The 22,093-nt window shown below is 36.4% G+C and overlaps 4 protein-coding genes across 4 annotated transcripts; 3 read left to right on the top strand and 1 right to left on the bottom strand.

Moving 5' to 3' along the window:
* The first annotated feature begins 413 nt into the window (after window positions 1–413).
* On the top strand, window positions 414–4,418 carry LOC131019375 (ACT domain-containing protein ACR12). The gene is made up of 10 exons (XM_057947917.1): window positions 414–798; window positions 1,175–1,235; window positions 1,429–1,551; window positions 2,122–2,213; window positions 2,806–2,890; window positions 3,222–3,281; window positions 3,368–3,423; window positions 3,604–3,709; window positions 3,812–3,880; window positions 4,111–4,418. The coding sequence occupies exons 1-10, from the start codon at window positions 644–646 to the stop codon at window positions 4,171–4,173; spliced, it is 870 nt and encodes a 289-aa protein (XP_057803900.1). The 5' UTR covers window positions 414–643; the 3' UTR covers window positions 4,174–4,418.
* A 298-nt stretch (window positions 4,419–4,716) lies between these two features.
* LOC131019416 (germin-like protein subfamily 3 member 2) lies at window positions 4,717–5,879 on the top strand. Its single transcript, XM_057947963.1, has one exon. The coding sequence runs from the start codon at window positions 5,112–5,114 to the stop codon at window positions 5,748–5,750; it is 639 nt and encodes a 212-aa protein (XP_057803946.1). The 5' UTR covers window positions 4,717–5,111; the 3' UTR covers window positions 5,751–5,879.
* A 2,466-nt stretch (window positions 5,880–8,345) lies between these two features.
* LOC131019185 (protein trichome birefringence-like 36) lies at window positions 8,346–10,095 on the bottom strand. Its single transcript, XM_057947867.1, has 5 exons — window positions 9,653–10,095; window positions 9,399–9,570; window positions 9,156–9,337; window positions 8,915–9,073; window positions 8,346–8,816 (listed from the first exon to the last, which is right to left on the bottom strand). The coding sequence occupies exons 1-5, from the start codon at window positions 10,060–10,062 to the stop codon at window positions 8,519–8,521; spliced, it is 1,221 nt and encodes a 406-aa protein (XP_057803850.1). The 5' UTR covers window positions 10,063–10,095; the 3' UTR covers window positions 8,346–8,518.
* Window positions 10,096–17,203: 7,108 nt separating this feature from the next.
* Window positions 17,204–21,744, top strand: LOC131019122 (cytochrome c oxidase assembly protein COX15-like). Its single transcript, XM_057947810.1, has 8 exons — window positions 17,204–17,355; window positions 17,487–17,746; window positions 18,536–18,831; window positions 19,108–19,333; window positions 19,419–19,658; window positions 19,753–19,821; window positions 21,049–21,180; window positions 21,463–21,744. The coding sequence occupies exons 2-8, from the start codon at window positions 17,528–17,530 to the stop codon at window positions 21,640–21,642; spliced, it is 1,362 nt and encodes a 453-aa protein (XP_057803793.1). The 5' UTR covers window positions 17,204–17,355; window positions 17,487–17,527; the 3' UTR covers window positions 21,643–21,744.
* Window positions 21,745–22,093: the final 349 nt, after the last annotated feature.

The raw sequence follows: 22,093 nt of genomic DNA, 5'->3' as shown, positions 1-22,093 counted from the left end.
GGAAATGATGAAAATGATAATAAAATACAAAAAACCTTTTATATTTTTCACAATCGAATCGAGCCGGGTCTCTAAACGGATCTGATCGAACCCGTCGCATAGGGTGCGACCGTCGCACGCAATAATTTGGGTTATATTAAAGATTTGATATCTCCACTCAATAATCGATCTTCCCCTCCCCCCATTCACCTCCTTAATCATTCAAAGCGGTTTTTTTTTTTTTGATGAGTTCAAAGCCGGCTATTTTATGTTACTATCTTCTTCTTCTTTTTTTTCATAAACTTGCGTATGAAATCCACCGATAAATGCAATTCGCTAACTTGAGACAAGACAAATTAATAGAAACTCACTTTCATTTTGTAACCTTCTAAATCCTCTTAATACTTTTTTTTGTACATGATTGAAGCCATGGTCAATGACACAGACAATCAAACCTACATAGTAGCTTTCCAAATAAAAGCGAATTGTGGCCCCATCTGATGTGGCATCACCACTGTCAGTGTGGGGTCGAGACATTGACGTCATTCATCACCAAAGATCGAAAAAACAAAAATATCCTCTCAATTATTCTTCCTCATTGAGCCACTGCAACTTTTACACACACACACACACTGGAAAATAGTAGTATTCGTCAGCAAGAAAAATGGCGATCGCGAACGCCTTCTCCATCTCCTCCGTCTCCGCCCTTCCGCCGAAAGATTCCGAGTCTTCCGCTTCCTTGCCGAGATTCTCTCCTCCGACGTCAAATTCCAATTTTTACTATTCAGTCACACCTCGAATTAATCTGTCCAAAAAAAGGTAAGCCCAAGATTTCGCCTTTTTTATGCTAGCTGAATCTTTGGTATCTGATTTTTCTCGAATTTGGTTCCTATCTATCTAAAAATCGAGTCTTCAGTGACTAGCTACAATTCGTTTGTCGGTTGACTGCATACATATATGGATGACCTTGATGTTAGTAGTATTGATGTGTGGTTTTGATGGATTTTTTAAATGTCGATACTGATTGTGGTGATGTTAGTGATATCATTTATGGGCGAATGATTGAGAGTGACATGCTTGTTTAATTAATTGTTTTAGAGGCTTATGATGTGTCAACTTTGATGTGTTATTTCAATGGATGTTTGTAAATATGTTGGATATTGATGTGTGGTGCATTGGTTGAAACTTTCTGTAGGAATGTGGCATTGATGTGTGCCTCTATTGATGGAGTTGACTCATTGGGTTCGATGTCGCTGGTAAGTAATCTAACTTTTCTGTGGAATTCATTGTTTAGGTTTCGATCTTGAATTTGAATTGATATGAATTGTGAAATTTTCCTCTTCTTCTCCATCTCCTAAATTGAAAATTTGTTTTAGAAAGTGTATTCTTACCTGCTAAGTTTCTATCTGTATACCTTAGCTCTTAACATTGATACAATTTCTATTGCAGAAATCTCTTCAGGAGAATGATTCTGTTCCAATGCCCATTGTTCTGATAGATCAAGATTCTGATCCCGAGGCAACTATTGTGCAAGTCAGTTTTGGAGATCGCCTCGGTGCCCTCCTTGATACGGTAGAGTGACTTCTATTCTCACCCTAACTTACTGTGACCTTTTCCCAGAATATGACAGTGACACTGTTACCTAATCCAGAATCTTTGTCTCTTTTTCTTTGTTGAGGACATTCTGTAGGTGATGTTAGCGTTGGTTTCTTATTTTATTAATAATATTGTGTCATGAAAAATGCTCTGGTTGTTTTTGGAAGCCCTATAAGGCCATTAGTACAGTCATAAAGGAAACAATTCAAGGTTTGCATTAACATTGGCTCCAGAAAAGTGCCTTATTTTGTGCTGGCTTTAGAATAATCTCCCCCTTCTCGAAAAGGAGATTTTGGTGGCTTTAGTTCCTGACTGATCTTTCTGTTGCTCTAGGTCAATATTCTATCACCTGATGTATGAATTGAAATATCTTATCAGATAGTGTAGTTTTCTGCCTTTGTCTTTCTTTTTTATCAATTTCACCATGTGTGTTTGTTCAGGTGTGATGCATGTACACGTGATATATTTTATTATACTTTGGTTCTATCGCATCTTACTTCCTAGTTGAGGTTACTCTATCGAGCAATATTCCCTTTTTTACTACAGATGAAGGCACTGAAAGACTTGGGCTTGGATGTTATGAAGGGAACTGTTACTACAGAGAACTCAGTCAAACAAACAAAATTTTTTATCACAAGGTTGTGAGGAATACTTTTGTCATGTTTTTTACTTTGCTGCTCAAATATCTTGTTATCTGCTATATCTTGCCATCATCTTCTCTAATTGATTTCATATTTTGTTAATGGTTCCATATAATTTGCAGCAACAACGATTTAATAATGCTGTAATATGTTTAGTTAGCTAATAGCATCATGAGTTCATGGCGTGAGATTGACTGAAAATGAGAACATGTACATCTATATTTTTCATGCATATTGTTTTGTATATTGGGCTATAAAACTGAGCTCTAATAATTGGACTTTAATTGTATCTCGTGTTTTCCTATGAGAAGGCAGGTAACTTTACAAATAATCCTTCTTCTTTTACAAGAACGTGAAGTGATACTTATTATGCTTGTCTGAATTTGTGGGTGGAAACTCTTGTCTCATTTTCTCAGACCAGTCAGTTTGGTCTCTGATTTGGCCTTTCCACAGTGTTGCTTGAGCAAAATCTATTTGTCCCACACGGAAAAGTCAAAATAATTATAAGGTTTCAACATGGGAAATAAAAGGAAATTGTAGTGTTTATTTGTTTAAATTTTCAAATATCACATGTAAGCATGTTCTGCAGGGCGTCGGGGCGTAAAGTTGAAGACCCTGATCTCTTGGAAGGAATTCGTCTGACAATTCTCAACAACTTACTAAAGTATCATCCAGTATGTTTGTCTCGTTGTGCCCCTATAAATTAAGCTCATACCCTTTTCGTTATTGAAGAATTCATTGTAGGGTTGAAGAATTCATTGTAGTGCTTATGCTCAGTCTGAACCTGTTATTAGTGATAGACTCCGGAAAAACCTCATAATCACGACTTTCTCCTCAAGCTGAATTGAACTGCTAATGTTTTTTCACTAATTTACATTTCAATGTGCTTAAATGTAAAAAATAAAAATAGCTCATATTTTGTGACTTTCTCTATGCGGAAAGACCTCATAAAACGTTTGTTAGTGATTATTTGAACTGCCTACTTTTGTATCTTTGAATTTTTAGGAGTCCAGCGAGCGGCTTGCTCTGGGTGAAGTTTTTGGAATAAAATCACCAGAAGAAAAGGTGGGATCAGAGATCTTTCTAATTTACAGATGTGGAAACTAATTTGCCAATCCAATTCGTAATGATATATTATTTTCTAAGTTCAGGTCGCTGTCAATATTGCAACTCACATCCAGGTTAAGGCTGATGGACCTCAGAGAAGGTATCGTTTTACCCAATTAACATCACAAATACTCCCCATCACTGGTTTTACATTATGGAATCCTCTGAATTATTCCTGATTTAAGAATCTTGCTTCACAAATTATTATTCAAACCCCTCATAATGTAAATAATGTGCAGTCATACTGTGTGGTCATGCTTTATTTCTGCCACGATTTCAGTTTGCTCTGCGTAGAGACAGCAGATCGTCCGGGGCTTCTGTTAGAGATGATGAAAATCATGAATGATATCAATGTAAATGTTGAATCAGCAGAGATAGAAACAGAGGTAATGTTTTCTCTTCTTGCTTTGTAACATATTACCATGTGCTTTCTCACAAACTGTTTCCGCCAGCAACGTTAGAATAACACGATGTATGCGACCATTTAGGGGCTTGTGGCCAAGGACACGTTCCACGTCAGTTACGGAGGGGCTGCATTGAACAGTTCTTTGTCTCAGGTATTCGAATGTGATTGTGTTTTTACTGCCTTGCCCTTGCCTCTCCATGCACTCCCATAAAATGCAGATTTTCTCATGCTTTGGGCTATTCTTTTTGTTTTTTTTCTTTCATATCTTACTATAGTAGAATGAAGCCATGAATCATGATAAGGTGTTTCTGTATTCAATCTATTCAGTGAGAGTGCTCTTAGCTTCTCTCTCTCTCTCTCTCATGTGCTTCTTGATTGCAGGTTCTTGTGAACTGCTTGCGTTACTACCTGCGGACGCCAGAGACGGAAGAAGATAGCTACTAGAGGAACTGCTTTCCGACTGTACATTATCTCCAGCTGCAACTTTATATGCAAGAAAATTGTCATCAAGAATGCATATAAACCATCTTTCTCCAAAGATTATTCTATTTGAACTGCTACTATAATACTCGTGGGAGGAAGAGAGTTGAAACAATATCTGTAACTTTATATTATTATCAACCTTATGCGTACCTGTAATGCAGGCAACAAGTCGAATCCGTCGATATGAATTTACACTTCTTCTGCCACTTCATCTGTGCTCTTCTCAAGGCTTCTTCAGTTTATGATTTTACATATTCTCTATGCATAGGCTTGTCTTGTAAACTTGAGGTTTTCTCTCTACCCCGTGTTAACAACTTGAGATAATTTACCTATTTAGGTGAAACAATTATCCCATGTTACTTTATACATCGTTTGTGTTTAATAAAATTTCCAAAATCTCAATTACATAAATATGATGAAGAATGGAGGAGATGCTCTCTCTCTCTCTCTCACACACACACACACATATAGCAAGTTGAAGAAGTTATTGTGGTCCATTGGGATGAGAATTTACACTAATATTTTGCTTAAAGAGCACAAAAATGGACAATTAACAACTTAAAAGCTGAGTAATCTGGCACTCATCCAGCCCAAAAATGAGCATCAGCAATAGCAGAAGTGGTAGTTGTTGCCACCTTGTGTATCTTTGTCTTGAAGCAAACTACTCTCTCTCTCTCTCTCTCTTTGCAGCGGAATCCTCCCTTTTCTGTTTGGAGTGTATATCTTCAGAAAAAAGACAACCTTTTCTAAGTTAAAAGTCAATAAATATGTAAACAAACCTCTGCATATGGAGTTGGTCTTAAGAAACTGACAAGAATTTCAGGTTCAAGAATATAGTCTTAAAGCCATACAAGAATTTCCAGATTCCCTATCCAAAAGCAATCTTTGATAAAAAAAAAATGTTGTTAAAAATAACAGCATTGCTTGTTCTTCTCCTACACAGATGCCTAGTCTCAGCTTCTGATTCAGATCCAGTGCAAGATTTCTGCATCCCCAGACCAGAACTCTCGCCCCTCTTGGTCTCCTGCAAGAACTCATCCCTTGTCACGGTGGATGACTTTGTGTTCTCCGGCATAAAAGCCTCAGGAGACGCGAGCAAGACAGGATTCTCATCCATCCCAGTTAGTGCAAGTGCCTTCCCTGGCCTCAACACATTAGGCATGTCCCTTGTTCGCGCAGACTTTGAGCCCGGTGGCATCAACGTGCCACATTACCATCCACGTGCAACTGAGGTGGCGTTCGTGGTGGAGGGGAGGATCTACTCCGGCTTTGTGGACTCACAAAACCGCGTCTTTGCTAAGGTTCTTGACAAGGGGGAGGTCATGGTGTTTCCTAGAGGCTTGCTGCATTTCCAGATGAATGTAGGCGAGGCGCGGGCCACCATCATTGGGAGCTTCAACAGCCAGAATCCTGGTTTGGTGAGAATCCCATCTGCTGTGTTTGGATCACCCATTAAAGATGAGCTGTTGGAGAAGGTTTTTGGATTGAATGATAAGGAATTGGCTAAGGTGAGGAAGAAACTTCTTCCTAAGGTATAGCAGATTCCTTGTTATTTTTTTCTTCTTCACATATTTCCTAGTGTTTAATAATATTCAAGTTTCTATGTGTAAAATTGTTGCAACTAAATTTTTCATTTTTATCAGGGAATCAAGTTTAGTTCTTTGAAAGATTTGAGATATATATCTTTTTCTTTTCTTCAGATCTCTGCCTCGTTTTAGCATTCGTGCCAATCTTCAATCCTCTTGTTCGAGATATATTTCATCTTGTATTCTAATGCTAACAGCAAATGTAAACGTATGCTATTGAAGTGATTTCTTTGAAGGCTACATTCTCTTTGATTATAAATTTATCAGGGTGCGTTTACTTTGATGGATAAATTTATCATTGGAAAATGAGGGATAACACAAATTTATGTCTTTAAATGTCTCATTTCTTTTCCAATATTTGACATAAAAGAGAAGTTCACCATTTTTCCTTCCTTATTTTCACTTCAAGGATAGATAATATTATCACTTCATTTTTTGTGTAATAATATTATCCATCATTGAAGTCATTGAAATGAAAATATGGAAGAAAAAAATTGTGAACTTCTCTTTTGTATCAAATATTGAAAAAGAAAAGAAACATTTAAATACATAAATTTTTGTTATCCTTTATTTTTTTAATAATAAATTTATCCATTAAAGTAAACACACCAAAAAGAAGTAAAAGAATAACAAAAATATATATTTTTCACTATTTTCCAACAAAGAAAATGCAGAATGCACCCTGTTTTTTTTTTTTTTTGATGGGGCAAAGTCAGAATGCACCCTGATAATAAGCTTCTTTTCCCATAGGGCCATTCTATATCCACACAATAAAGTCGAATTAGGAATTACTAAACTCGAACTAATTTTTAATATACCATTAATTAAATAATGCGGACGTCCAAACTTTTGTCTTTCTCTTATTAGGGGCAGAATAAAACTGCAGTTGCTGAGTTTTCTGACATATGCATGATATTATAATTAAGGTCGGTAAACATAATGAAACGGTGATTAATCGAAAAGATTAAGGCATACTTTGTCTTTAGTTACAGACTATGATGCACAGATTCTTCAAAAAGTAGCATGTACGGCGAATCGGATTCTTTTAGGATGCGATTCTCTCGGATTCGCACCCGATTCGCCACATGGCGTATTTTTTAAAATAATTTATAAAAATAAATCGGATTCACAAATTCCATAGGCGAAATTCACATATCTCGTTCACGAAAGGCCTACACAAGGTTATTTTGATAATTTTATTTTCAGTTATGACTTATATATTGGACTAATAATATTTGAATCGTTATATTGTTGCTCAATTAACTTATATAATTGAAAATGCTTAACTTTTGGGTAAAATAAAATGTAAATTACATATAATTAATTTAAGAAAAATTAAATTGTATATATTTTATAAGCATTATATATCATAAAATTTTAATAATTAGATGTATATTTGCCGAATCGCACCCTATAACTTTTAAAAATCTGTATTCCCGTACTCGTATCGTATCGCCCCGCACCTCCGTACCTATGCAACATAGGTTACAGATAATAATTTTAATTTGGGGAAGCACTAAGTCAACAAAAAAACACTCACTTTTCAACCAACATAACTAATCTATTTTATAAGAAAAAGCACGGGTTTTTTCCAAAAAAAAAAAAAGAAAGAAAAGAAAGAAAGAAAGAAAAAGCAAGGTAATTTGCATGGAATGGAACTCAACTCGGGCAAGATAATCAATCACTACAAGACTCTTATATTATTTCTGATTTTAAGTAAAAAGTCCATTTAAAATAGTTTATAGTATAATACCAAAAAGTATTCGAGTTCTAAAGATCTCAAGTGCATGAACTAGTAATATGGTGCCCAAAAAAATTAATCGAATAAAATTAATAGTAATGTGCGGGAATCATTAATTCGTTGCCATGTTTCTTAAAATTAAGAGTATGATAGAAGTCAGAAAATTCGTATTAAATTGGAAGGAATCAATTTACTGCTCAAGAACATGAAATCTTTATTGTCACAAGAAGCCTTCACCAAATCAAGATTAAAAGGAAGTGGTAACCATCATTGAAGAGTGCAATGCAAAAAAAGTTTGCCCTAATTATGGCAAAGCATCATGTAGTGTTCAGACACTATGATTTACATATGGTTTCGAGCTGTAAAGTTACAAAAAAGAATTAGTGTCGAACGTGAAATATCGTATTTATGGGATAAATAAATAAAGGTGAATTGTCACTAAGGGTAAATTGGTCATTTTAAACCCCTTTTGTTATAGAACTATGGCTAGGGTTCCTTGTGTATTAACTTTCCCTCTTTGTCATTACATTGAAACTATAATCCTTGCCTTGAAGATGCCAAATGACACAAAATGCCCTATAGTGATCACATTCTATGAAAACCAATCGCAAATTGCTGAAATTTGCTATGGGATATTCTATCTAGGATAATATTGAGTAGTCTCATGCTATCACCTTTATAATATATACCACGTGTATAGAATGACATCATCAATATGCACATAACGTATATCTTGTCATACAAACGAAAACGCCACCGATAAAAAAGAGATTCAAGAAATGCAAGTAGCAAACATACACAACATCTAGACTATAAGACATCACATTTTTACAATAGATCAAAAGCTTATGACAACTCAAATGAACTCAAATACTACACAAACTTAACTCATCATATATAATTAAGCTGCTACCACAGCTATTTTTTTTCTTTTCTTACCACAACAGCAGCAACAAAAAGCTTAACAAGTAGTCCTAATTCAAAGCATTGCATTCAAGATCTCATTCCAAGTATCAGGCACTCCAGGCAGACACCAATGACTACAATCAGAGGTGTGATCCTTCATCAGCTGGTCATTCTTCCCACCCGTTGCCCGGGCATAGACCGAGGGGTGCCCGTCCCGTCTCAAAGCTGACAACGTCATGATATCCTGAACGGACACCGGGAACTCCATTCTCCTCAGAACCTTCTCCAGAACCACCAGCTGCTCCGGGGCATGAGGCCGGCTCAGATACTTCAAGGGCTCCTTCTGATTATTACACTTCCATCCATTTTCTCTGCACAAAAAAGCAAACACATGTTAAACCAAGATTTCTTCAATTAGTTTAAGGAATCAGAATTTGCAGTAGAATCAAAGATTTAGTGATAGTAGTACTTGTTATGCCTAGGTGACATGCTTCTGAAGAAGACTTTAGTCCTTCTAGGATCAAGATTTAGGTCAATCCATTTAGCCCAAGTTGTCATCCCTTTCTCATAAGCAAGTGATGGATTGATGTCTTTGTACGCATTGTTGCCCTCCATCACAAAATCCCATCTGCAGCAACATTTCTCACACAATCAAAACTCACTAAAAAATCTGCAAATTTTTTGACAATAAATCTGCTAAAAAATCCTACGAGCTCCATTTGTCGGAGTGAGTCCACCAATGAGCTGAATCAAACACAAGGGTGTCTACACCTCTCCAATACTTGGCATTCTCTTCGATCAAATCTAGGTGCAATATCCTCTTCCCATCAGCCTCTCTCTTCAGCTCCACCAAGAATGGAGCCCAACAGAACTCAATCGACATCTCAAAATCCTGCAAGAACATGCCTTACTCACTGCAAAAACAGAGGCCAAAATGACAAAGTGAGACTTACCAGAGCAAGAAAGGCCATAGTAGGGCCGTTGTAGATGACCGTCTTTCGTGGGGTTGGAACGACGGATTGAAGCAAGCAAACGAGGGACTCCCACTGGTTCCTCATTATGGAATCACCCACAAGCATGATCCTCTTCCTTCTCATCCTTCCAAGAAACTCCAATGCATCAAATCTGCATTGTCACACCATGCACATTATGAAATAATCTTGATCATGATTAGTTAATTAGTCCAATATTGGTGTGTGTAGTGTACCTAGGAATTGAGCAGCCGTCGGGCTTCCACCTCCACTTCTCGTAGTCTGAATCGGGGCGGCCGTTTTTCCGACACGCCACGGCGCTGCTGAGGTAGGGGCAGTTGGCATCGTAGAGAGGGTAGGTTTGATCATACACCCATTTTCCTTTGCTCAAGTCACAGCTTCTGAGGGATGAATGCCTGCTCTCGAACATGGAGATCTCATCGTCTTTGTCGTCTAGCCACTGCAGCTCTTCATGGTCATACTTGGATGAGTGGATGAGAGAGAAGCAGACGAAGAAGAGTGAGAGAAGCAAAGGCTTACTACTGGTTTGGAAGTCTGCCATTTTCAGACAGAGGAAACCTTTGGTGTCAACAATGTGTGAGTGAGTGAGTGAGTGAGTGTTTATATGTTTGAAAAAGTTTGACATGATTTGTGCAACTTTAATCTTGGCTTGACTTGCGCTAAATAAATGGGCCATCTCACACTTATTGCTTTGACTTGTTTTAGTGTCACACATAGTGTGTGTTTTTTATCTTCTTTATACTGAAAATATTTTTTGAATTGCTCAAATATATATAAAAGCCTATGTTGAAGTAACAAAAATTATTTTATAAAAAAAAAAAAGTAACAAAAATTATGACTATCTTGAAGTTGAGTTTTCCTTCAAATGTTTTTTAAGATTGATTTGATTTCTAGTACAACTTATGACAAACAGAAGAAAAAGGATGACAAACTGCATTTTTAGGTAATACTACATGCTTAAACTTCTGCTCCTTTAGTTATTTTTAGGTTGGTGATTTAAGTTAAAAAAAAAAGATTTCAACACAAATAAATACTTGGTTTACCCCGACTATGGGCCTAAATGCTAAAACAATTCACCGTGACATTCGGGCTCATGGGCCATGAAATAAAGTATGATTGGCACAACTTTTTTAAGCTTCCATTTCCATTTCCATTTCCATAACCACAAATCTGTTAGTTTTTTGAAGTAATAATATACGTTCATTACAATCACAAAGGGATGAATTTTAATGAAGTTAAAAAAAAAAAGAGAGAGAGAATAACAAAATATGTTAAATAGTAAATTATACTTTCTCCATTTAAGTTCAATAGGCCAGATCTCTTTATTTGTACGTCTCATTTTAATGGACCATTTTTAAAAATAAAAAATCAATACATAACAAGTGAACTTACATATTTCACATTACGGAGAGGGTTATACTGAAAACCATCCTTAAAACTATAAAATAGAAACAAATTTGCACCAATTGATCTATTTATAATCTAACGATTGAAATTTAATTTTTAAAAAATTATGTAGAACACATATGAATTTACTGTGTAAATGTCTGAATTTTGAAAATTAAACTTTTCGCCACCTATTAGATTAGAACTCAAAACCATGAATTTATCCAACAAAGTGATGAATCAATCGTAGATTTTGATGATCTAAGAGCTGAAAATAATTCGTATTTTTTTATTTTACGAGGTATTTTTTTTGAGATGGTCTTGGGTACAACCGGGTGTACCATACAACTGGGCTGACCCGCACCCAGACCCTGACCTGCATCCTAATCTGAACCTGTATCCTGATTAGTGTCATTTACACGACTTGGGTCTGGATGCAGGTTAGGATCAGGATGCGGGTTAGGGTCTGGGTGCGGGTCAACTCGGTTGTACGATACACCCAGTTGTACCCAAGTTTTTGTGTTTTTATTTTATGGCTCATCCCTCTCATTATTACACCATATGTCAATATGGTCCACACATAAGTATTTTTTTTATTTTAAAAATGATATCTTTATTTATCTCTTCTATTTATTTACACATATATTATTATATACTATTCCCTTCGTCCACAAAAGATTGTCTTTTTTTTGTCATTTTAGAACGTTTATAAATATGGTAAAATCAAATTTTGGCCCATTGTTTGAGCGTTTTCTAAAAAATATCTCATCCTAAGGGTAATTACGGAACAATACCCATTGTTCCATTTCCGACAATCGGTAATTGACGTATTTCAGCCAAATACACAAATATATATATATATATATATATATATATATATATATATATATATATCGAAAATCCACAACCCTTCCATTCCCCCCTCATTCATATTCAGACGTGTAGGAAAATGAGAGAGAGAATATTTTGGAGAAAGAGATGATTGTATTATATATTTTTGGAGTGAGTTACATGGACTTGCAACTAGACTCTTATTTATACTAGTAAGCTAGGCATACGAAGCATCTAAGAGTAAATGAAAACTCATAAATACATTCAATACTAGGTAGATGATTCATATTCACCCATGTAACTTATGACTCTAGAAATTCAATTTATAACTTAGCCAACAATGCCTCCCGTAAATTGAATTTGCTCATGACTCCCAAAGCAGCAGCATTTCTTGCAAAAGATGGTCCTCCAAGTGGTTTAGTGAATATATCTGCAAGTTGCTCTTGACTTGGACAATACTTGATGTTGATTTCACCTTCATTAACAAGTTCCCTTAAGAAATGAAAACGAAGACGAATGTGCTTCGTTCTTCCATGCAAAACAGGGTCTTTGGACACAGAGATAACAGAGCTATTATCACAAAAAAGAGTTGTCGGACCAGGCTGCTTGCAATTCAAACTCTCTAGAATACCTCTCATCCATAAAGATTGACAACCAGCTGAAGAAGCTGCGATGTACTCCGCTTCGATAGTAGAAAGAGCCACAATCGGCTGCTTCTTTGAACTCCAAGAGATAGCTCCACTTCCAAGATTAAAAACATAACCTGAGGTACTTCAAGAATCATCAATGCTTCCACCAAGATCGCTATAAGATAGGAACTTGTGCTTCATAAAAGATGCCATGATCAAGTGTTCCTTTGACATACCTCAAAATTCTTTTTGCTGCCTCCCAATGATAAGAATAAGGATTCTCCATGAACCTACTAATCAAGCTTACAAGAAAGACAATATCAGGTCTTGTGGCAGTTAAATACATCAAGTTTCCTACCAAGCTTCGAAACATGGTGGTATTCACGAGTTTTCCTTCACCATGTTTGCTGAGCTTTAATCCAGTAATGCAAGGAGTTGGTACAGGATTAGAATTCTCCATTTTGAATTTCTTTAAGATCTCAGCTGCATACTTTTCTTGAGAAATGAAAATTCCCGATGTCGATTGCTGGACATTAATCCCAAGAAAATGATGCAACTCTCCCAGATCAGTCATCTCAAATTCTTTCATCATAGAGCTTTTAAAATCTGTCAACATCTCCACATCGTTTCTGGTGAAGATAAGATCATCAACATAAAGACTCACCACCATAAAACCTCCCTTGTCATTTCTTTTGATGTAAAGTGTGTGCTCATGAGGACATCTTTCAAAACCAAATTTAATGAAATATTCATTAATTCGATCATACCATGCGCGAGGAGATTGTCTTAACCCGTATAACGCCTTCTTGAGCTGGCACACTTTATCTTCTTCGCCCTCTTTGACAAAACCTGGAGGCTGCTCAAGATAGATTTCTTCTTGCAGATAACCATTTAAAAAAACAGACTTTACATCCATTTGGAACAACTTCCAACAATTTTGAACGGCAAGTGAGATAATCAAACGAATGGTATCGAGTCGAGAAACAGGAGCATATACCTCATTGAAATCTTCACCTTCCTTTTGTTTGTATCCTTTAGCAACCAAACGGGCCTTGTATTTGTTGACTGAACCGTCTGAATTGGTCTTTGTTTTGAACACCCATTTAACACCAATTGGAGATTTATTTGGAGGTAAAATAGTTAGCTCCCACGTACCATTCTTTTCGATTTAATTGATCTCCTCATGCATGGCTTGAATCCATTTTTCTTCTTCCGAAGCTTCTTCATATGAAATTGGATCTTCGCCAGCAAAGAATGCAAAAAATACTTGATTTGTTGCATCCATATCTTCCGTTTCATCATAGAGATCTCTCAAACTTCTTGTTCTTCTTGCCAAGGGTGATGGTGAGTTTTGAGGAGGATCATTTCTGCCACCGTCTCCATTTTGAGGTGATTCATTTTGTTCGACACCATCTTCTCTCTCCTCGAACTCAAGGATTTGTGAACTTGGTGTTCCTGAAAAATCATAGCAAGAGTTCTCATCAAACCGAACATCTCTACTAATCACAATTTTCTTTGTCGCCGGGTTGTAAAGCTTATAAGCTTTACTTCTTTCGATGTATCCAACAAAGACACATTTTTCAGATTTATCATCAAGTTTAGTTCTCAAAGGATTTGGAATATGCACATAAGCAAGAGAACCAAATGTCTTCAAGTGACTAACACTCGGCTTCTTACAAAACCATTGCTCATTTGGAGTTGAATTTTGCAGACTTTTTGTTGGCGATCTATTGATCAAATAGACGGCACATGAGATTGCTTCAGCCCAGAATTCAGATGGCATGTTCTTTTTCTTCAGCAAGCACCGAACCATTTCCATGATAGTCCTATTTTTCCGTTCCGCGACACCATTTTTTTGTGGCGTATACCTGGCTGTCAATTCATGTCTAATACCATGGTCCTTACAAAAATCTTCAAATAAGTTAGACAAATATTCTCCACCATGATCACTTCTCAAATTTTTAATTTGACATCCAGAAAATTTTTCAACTTCTAGTTTGAACTCCTCAAAGTGAGAAAGAGCTTCTAATTTTTCTTTCAAGAGATATACCCAAACTTTTCTTGTATAATCATCAATGAATGACAAGAAATATCGATTACCTCCAAGTGATGGGACTGGAACTGGCCCGCAAATATCAGTGTGGACGAGCTCCAATGGCAAGTTTGTTTTCGAGCTTGATTTTGATGGGAATGAGTCTCGATGTTGTTTTCCCAATTGACATTCTTCACAAACCTCACTGATGACGTCCATTTGGGGTAATCCTTGCACAATATTCTTTCTTGACAGCTCCCTCAAACTATAGAAATTAAGATGACCATATCTTTCGTGCCACAATTTGGAAATCTCTTCTTTAGCAGACAAGAAACAAGTAGCATTAAGAACATCAAGTTTGACAGGAAACAAGTTATTCGAAGCCATGTCAATTTTTGCTACGATTCGATTTCTCTTTTTCATGATGCAAAGATCATCAGCAAAGTGAATATCAATACCTTTTTTCATTAAGTGTCCAACACTCAACAAATTACTTTGCAATCCTGGTACATAATATACCTCAGACATCTTCTCGATTTTTCCACATTTGGTTTTGAATGCAATTTCTCCAACACTTTGAATTTTGTAGGATTTTGCATCACCAATTGTAACCTGTCCACCGTTAGTTTCAACAAGAGATGAAAACAAACTCTTGTTGCCAGTCATATGTCGGCTGGCTCCACTATCCAAGTACCAAATATTGCCCAAATTTTTATCAGAAGCAATTAACAAAGTTTCAGAATTTTCTGGTTCATTTTCATGCACCAGACCAGCTTCGCGTGGCTTTTTCTCTGGATATTTCTCCCAACAATCATTTATTTTATGTCCTTGTTTATGACAAAAATGGCATTCGATGTAAGGTTTTTTACCTTTGTAAGTACCTCTTCCTCTTCCTTGAGAATGATAGGAAGATCCACGCTTCTCATTATTTTTCGCCTCTTCGGAGTCTTTGGATGGAGCAGATTTTCCATCTTTTCCTTGTCCGCGTCCTCCACCGCGTCCATGGTTACTGCCACGGCCTCCCGAGAAGGTAAATTGAGATTTTAAGGCTTGATCTTGAGGAGCACTTTGAGGATTTCGCAGAAAAATCCTAGCTTCATGAGCTTCCAACCTTCCTTGTAAGCTTTCCATTGCTATTGAAGAAATATCTTGTGATTCCTCGATAGCAACAACCACATGATCGAATTTAGTTGGTAGGCTGCGAAACACTTTTTCAACAACTTTTTGAGTCTCCACGACTTCTCCATTTGACGCCATTTGATTTACAAGAGAAGTTAATCTTGTAAAATATTCAGAAATCTTCTCGTTGGTTTTCATTTCCAACTTCTCAAATTCCGCTCGCAAGGATTGCAAGCGAACCTTCTTGACCTGCTCTTGACCGCAATAAGTCGTCTCAAGAATTTTCCATGCTTCTTGAGCAGTTTTGGCTTTTGAGATCCTCTCATAAACATGGATCTCGATTGCTTGATAGATTTGGAAAAGAGCTTTTCTATCTTTTTGTCTTGTGCTCTTCAAGAGATTTTGTTGAGCTTGAGTCAATTGAGACTCATCGTCGGGTGGATTGATGCCATCTTCAACGACATTCCATATGTCTTGAGATTCAAGACATAACTTCATTAGGTTGCTCCAATAATCGAACTTTTCTCCATTGAAACGAGGTATGGATGAAGCCATAATGTTGTTGGCCATTTTTAACAACACTGGCTCTGATACCAATTTGTAGGAAAATGAGAGAGAGAATATTTTGGAGAAAGAGATGATTGTATTATTTTTGGAGTGAGTTACATGGACTTGCAACTAGACTCTTATTTATACTAGTAAGCTAGGCATACAAAGCATCTAAGAGTAAATGAAAACTCATAAATACATTCAATACTAGGTAGATGATTCATATTCACCCATGTAACTTATGACTCTAGAAATTCAATTTATAACTTAGCCAACAAGACGTTGTAGCTCTAACCCTACAATACCCTCCATTCCACTGGTAGCGCCGCTGCTCACCATCACCACCGGCGTCGCAGCTCTACCTCATCATCCTCTGCCTCGTCATGGCCGATAGCGGTATATGTAATATTAATCAAGAACATACCTCATGCTACATTTTGTCGTTCAATGACTCGGACTGCCCAAATTCGTGAATGTAGCATTAATAACTTCCATTTGAGATCTAATAGTGCGAACTCCGCTTGAAATTTGGGACTATGGAAAGAGAGCCGAGATAACAAGGTCTAGAAGGATGAATAAAAAATTGAGAAATTGCCTGCAGATTAGTTTTAAATGGAGGAACTAGCTTGGGCTGTTGTGTAGGGGCTGGAAGCATGAGTCAATCGATGATGATGAGGTAGAGCTGCGGCTTCTGAATTTGAATGAGGGGGGAATGAGAGGGTTCAAGGAAAAAATCGTTTTTTGGATGATTTTTTAGATGCGTTTTTTTTCAAATAGGTGGATTTCCATTAATTTTTTCCTCTTTTTAATTTCGCATGTACTATTAACATGGCACTTGGCTGAAATACATTAATTATGATTGCCAAATTATTTTTGCGGTTCACAAATAAGAAAAAAAATAGAATGATGTGTATTGTTTTGTAATTATCCTTAAGACAAGATATTTTTGAAAAAAAACGCTCACAAAATAAGCCAAAATGATATTTACCCACACAAAAATTAATCCTCTTTCAATTTTTTTTTTTGATCGGGCAAAGTCATGTTAGATGTTAGTAATTAGTTCCCCATCCACTCCAAGAACCACCTTATCTCTCCATTCACCAAAATCCACCTTATATCTCCAATCTCCAAATTCGCTCCCAAGAGGGATCGAACCCGGGTCACTTCACTTAAGTGAGGACCCGGTGGCCAGTGGGCTAAGCCCCCTGGTTTGAATTAATCCTCTTTCAATTTTGAAAACTTTCTAGCTCGGATCAATTCTTCTCTTACGCTACAATAACTATTTTGTAGATGAAGGGAGTATTTGTTTTTTAACATTCTTGACCACATTTTTGTGGCTTGGTGAATTGGGATAGAGAACTATGTGAATAAAGTAAAACATACTTTTACATTGAAGCTTAAGCTTTTGATTAGGGATTATTGCGAAGCTTAAGTTTTTTTTACTATGGTTTAATCTTTTTAAAATCTGAAATCAAGCAACGGATAGTTTGATTAATTTTGCAGGTATAATTCCACATATTCAGTGCGCAAATTGGTGTTTCACCATGATTGAAAACAAATTCATTTTGCTTCTGAGGAGAAGCAAATCCCTAACCCCCAAATTCTCTGCATCAAAGTTTAGCAAATGGAAACCATATTCTACTCCTTCAACCGAATCACAGTCAAGATTTTACTATTCGAGACTTATTCCTTCTGTCAAAACCTCAATCACAGGAAGCTTCATTGGCTGTGGTTTGAGGTCATTGCTTCAAAATAATGTTAAGGTATTCGAATTTTTGGGTCTTCTTTCGATACTGTGATTGTTTTGTTTTCATTTTTTTGTAGTAAGACAACACAAACGGCAATCTGACCTTCACGCTCTCTACTCTGATTATATGTTTTAGACACTACAAATTCGGAGAAGTGAGCTGAAAAGTTATTTCTCTAATCAGTTCATGAGCTAAGAAAAAAAAAATCAACTTTTGTTATTTTGCGGCAGTTTGCAATCTGTTTGAGCTTGTTAATGTACTTATTTGCTTGTTTCCTGTGTAAGGTTATTCGTTTCGGAGGTTGGATGCTCTACTCTAGCGTTTGCTTCTGACTGTTTCATTGATTTTACATGCGTTGGAGTTGTGCATTTCAAAATCATGTGTGTTTAATACTTGTAGCCTTTGCTGACTGAGCCTTTTGTGCATCCTTTTGTTTCATTGGATATATGTTCTGATATGAAGAACTTAGTGTCTCATTAGGTAGGTTTGATGTTGTTTTGTTTCTTAAGATTGTCAACTGGGAATGCTAGAATTTTGACTGCCATATGACTTGTTGAATGGCTAATTACTAAATGAATTTTGGGGAATTGCGATTATGAGTAGATGAAAACTTTAACATACATCATACAACCTCATTTCTTATGCTGTTTCTTTTTTGTTTGGTTTGGTTTTGTTTGTTTGTTTTTTTTGCTCAAAAATGCATATCCTTGATAATTAGTTATCCACTGTTATTCAGAATATGCTCTTGAATTCATTTTTTAACTAGACCATAATCTTTACATAGGACTCTTGTTCTCTTTCTAGAGCTTCCATATTAGCTCGTTCCGAAATTTCTCAACTGCGACATCAGCAAATGCAAAAGGAACAAAAGGATTGAAACTTCTGGTCACTGCTGGGTCCAATGCTCAGGAAGTAGTTAGTATCTGGCTTTTCGTATGTGCTGCTTGGGTGTACAGCATGGTGGTTCTTGGTAGCGTCACACGACTGACTAAGTCCGGCCTTTCAATGACTGACTGGAAATTCACTGGCCGTCTTCCTCTCTCAAATGACGATTGGTTGGTAGAGTTTGAAAAATACCAGCAATCCCATGAATACAAACGGTAAATCAAGTCACAGAATTCAATTTGTTCTTGACCGATGTCACTCACTGTCCTCAGCATTATTTAGGATTGCTTACTGCGAGATCAACATGCTTTGCAGATTATTTATCTAAAACCCTTTTCATGACCATTACAGTTTTTGTGCATGGATTTTGGTACATGTTGGGGGCATTCGAAATGCTACCGGATATGCATGTTCTTTCAATTCTGATTAATCCCCATTTTAGTTGTCTTGGGATGAGCTCTGACAGTTAATCCAATCTTGGTTTTTTGCAGAGTAAATAAAGAGATGACTCTTGATGATTTTAGGTTCATGTATTATATGGAGTATGCTCATGTTTTGTGGGGAAGGTCATTGGGGGTTATGTTTGGAGTACCTTTTTCATATTTTCTTTTAAAAAGATATATTCCACTCCGTCTGGGACTTAGGCTCTCTGGACTATTTGCTCTTTGTGCTGGGCAGGGACTAATAGGGCGGTGGACAAGCAAGAGTGGTTCTGAGGTCAAATCTAAAGCATCTACTGTATTTACATTACTTAACTATTATATAGCTCTTTTTTTAAAAGAAAATTATTTCCTTCTCTTAGGAACCCAAGTCCGAGTTTGCTGTACCAAGAGTAACTTTTTACCACCTAGCTGCTCATTCAATTTCAACTTTTGTTGTTTACTCCGGGCTCTTTTGGACGGCTCTTTCTGTCGCTATGCCTGAATCCCCTGCGGAGTCCATTGCCTGGGTTCAACAGGCAGCAATGGTCAAGCGTTTTGTTCTTCCTGTAAGTTTTATTGTTGCACTAACTGCTATCTCTGGAGCATTTGTGGCTGAAAGTGTAAGTATACCTTTTCTTTTTCAACTTTTAGCTGAATGCTTTTGTGGTGGAATTTATGTATAGTCACATAATCAAGTGGATTTGATATTTTCAGGTCGGTGCCTTTAGATGCTTGACGAGTGAGGGATGTGTTTCAGATGTTAAATTTGTCTTGAAGACTCAGGTATAAATTTTCTTTGATAATATACCAACAAGGCATGATTCCTTGTTTGATAGGCAAGATAAGGCCACGATAGGAATCTAGGCTTAACCAGATGTTTCATGTTTGGTATCTGGATGGGTAATAAGAAGGCCTGAGATGAGAGTTCTGTATGGAGTAAAATTATTGTTCCTCTTTCTATTATAAAATTCGGCCATGAGGGGTCTGATAGTTACTCCTTTCTTAAACAGTATTTAGTTACCCTTTTACCCTCTTACTCCTTTCTTCTTCATCTTCACGAATCGCAGCAAGCATTCACGATTAAAAAAAATATAACATTCAAATTACAAATTCTTCTTCTGAACAAGAAAGAATTGGGGGGAGGGTGTTCAGCGAGGAAGAAAGAATTTGGGTAGGGAGGGGATGGTTTGTGGCAGACATGAGATAACCACTATTTTGACTCTTTTTTTTCTTTTTTCTTTCTTTAAGCCTATTTTTGTAAGGTTAAAATTGTAATTTATTTACTTAATCTAGATTTTAATCTTTGATACCAAACAACTAATTCATGATATCTATATTTCATATCTAAACTACCAAACACAAATATATGATAACATTCACCCTTATCTATGATACATATCTTAACTTAAACTATCTTGACATATGCTAACATACTTACCAAACGAGCCCCTATCTATAATCATCATAATTTACATGGCAAAGTTAATGTATCTACCGTGATTATGCAATTAATAACAATCTGGTTATTAATTGCACAGTGGTCAACTGGTCATTAATCACAAGAACATGGTGTATCTACCGTGATTATGCAATTAATAACAATCTGGTTATTATATTCTCAAGTGGTACACAGTGTTCATTAATCACAAGACAATATTTATGTGGTTGGTTCATGCTAGAAAAATGAAGTATGGATGCTTCTGGAACAGTTCTAACTGATATTATTAGAGCCTTTTGGGATTGACTTTAGTAGTAATATGGATAAGGTGTTATGAAAAGGCATGCTAAGGTATCAACGAGATGCACACAAAAACATTTTCTATCTTTAGCCTATCCATCAGAAATTTATCTTTGCATTACTTTGATATGTTTTTACTTTTAGATAAGGATAGCTCTTACTACTGCTATTAATATAGTAGCAATACTCCAACCGGCCCTATTTTATATGCAAACTCAAACGTGTTTTTGATATATCTGTTGCTGAAGGCGCACCTTTCTTGTATACACCAGATCATCCACCAGATTCTCGCTGCTGCATCTTTATGTGCCATTGGTGGCTTGTGGTTTCTTACGAGAACACTTGATATACCCCCTGCATTACGGCCTTTGATAGGAAGCACTATTGGCATTGCTGCAGTTCAGGTACTAAGATCAACTTCCTGCGGATGAAAATTTGTACAGTTTTCTGATAAAGTCCTGAATAATCAAGATATAATCTTAGGATGCGAAATTACTTAAATGCATCATTGCCGAAAAGGATCCTAACCATTGCGTGAATTTGCTCATGAAGTCTTGTTTTAAATTGTAACTCGAGCCATGATTTTAGCATATTATTTCAATTGTGGTCTACTTTGGTTGAGTTTTTTTAGTTAAATTTTGGTTTTTATGAGGACAAGAATGAGTAGTTGTGTTATCTTGGTGCAGGTTAGTTTGGGGACAGCTCCTCTTTTGTGGAGTAGTGCACCAGCCGCACTGGGCACTCTTCATCAGGCGGGGGTGCTAACACTCTTAACTCTCGCCATCTATCTCAACCACATTGTGAGACGACCTTCTTCACAACTCCTCAAAACTCTTTCTTCTGCAACTAAAACAATAAGCTCATAGTTTTCACATGAATAGTGGTTATATCAACAGATGCAGCAATTGCTTGTGTCTATTTACCAGAGATTATCCAAAATAATTATAGGCATCATTTTCTTCCTTTCCGATCGGCTTCTGTCCAATTAGAGCCGTAAACAAACCAAGCTGCTCGCGAACTATTCGGAGTTCGGCTCGAAAAAGGCTCGTTCAAATTCATTTAGAGAAGTTTGGTAAATAAATAAATAAATCAAACTTGAGCTTGGTAGTATCCGGCTTGTTAGCTCGTGAACGAGTTTGTTGAGTGATTCATCTTGAAAGTTATTAATAGATATAACTTATATTTATCCACAAAAAATAATAATAATTGTATTAAATCTCTAATTAACTCTATTTGTTACAAGAAAATAATTAATTTGTTTATTATTTTGAATGAAATAATTTTTTTTGAAAAGAAAATAATTACTAATATTTTGAA

Source organism: Salvia miltiorrhiza, chromosome 1 (genome assembly GCF_028751815.1).
Source record: "Salvia miltiorrhiza cultivar Shanhuang (shh) chromosome 1, IMPLAD_Smil_shh, whole genome shotgun sequence".
Taxonomy (NCBI): Eukaryota; Viridiplantae; Streptophyta; class Magnoliopsida; order Lamiales; family Lamiaceae; genus Salvia; species Salvia miltiorrhiza.
Note: the sequence above shows the minus strand (reverse complement) of the source record. Positions and strands in the feature narration are given on the sequence as shown.

Excerpts from the sequence above, each read along its gene's own strand:
- LOC131019375 (XM_057947917.1), top strand. The coding sequence starts at position 644 with ATGGCGATCGCGAACGCCTTCTCCATCTCCTCCGTCTCCGCCCTTCCG. Across the intron at positions 1,236-1,428 it reads CATTGGGTTCGATGTCGCTG|AAATCTCTTCAGGAGAATGA; the intron begins GTAAGTAATCTA and ends TTTCTATTGCAG. Across the intron at positions 3,282-3,367 it reads TAAAATCACCAGAAGAAAAG|GTCGCTGTCAATATTGCAAC; the intron begins GTGGGATCAGAG and ends TTCTAAGTTCAG.
- LOC131019416 (XM_057947963.1), top strand. The coding sequence starts at position 5,112 with ATGTTGTTAAAAATAACAGCATTGCTTGTTCTTCTCCTACACAGATGC.
- LOC131019185 (XM_057947867.1), bottom strand. The coding sequence starts at position 10,062 with ATGTCAAACTTTTTCAAACATATAAACACTCACTCACTCACTCACTCA. Across the intron at positions 9,074-9,155 it reads CACTCCGACAAATGGAGCTC|ATGGGATTTTGTGATGGAGG; the intron begins GTAGGATTTTTT and ends ATGTTGCTGCAG. Across the intron at positions 8,817-8,914 it reads ATGTCACCTAGGCATAACAA|AGAAAATGGATGGAAGTGTA; the intron begins GTACTACTATCA and ends TTTTTTGTGCAG.
- LOC131019122 (XM_057947810.1), top strand. The coding sequence starts at position 17,528 with ATGATTGAAAACAAATTCATTTTGCTTCTGAGGAGAAGCAAATCCCTA. Across the intron at positions 19,659-19,752 it reads GAGCATTTGTGGCTGAAAGT|GTCGGTGCCTTTAGATGCTT; the intron begins GTAAGTATACCT and ends TGATATTTTCAG. Across the intron at positions 21,181-21,462 it reads TTGGCATTGCTGCAGTTCAG|GTTAGTTTGGGGACAGCTCC; the intron begins GTACTAAGATCA and ends ATCTTGGTGCAG.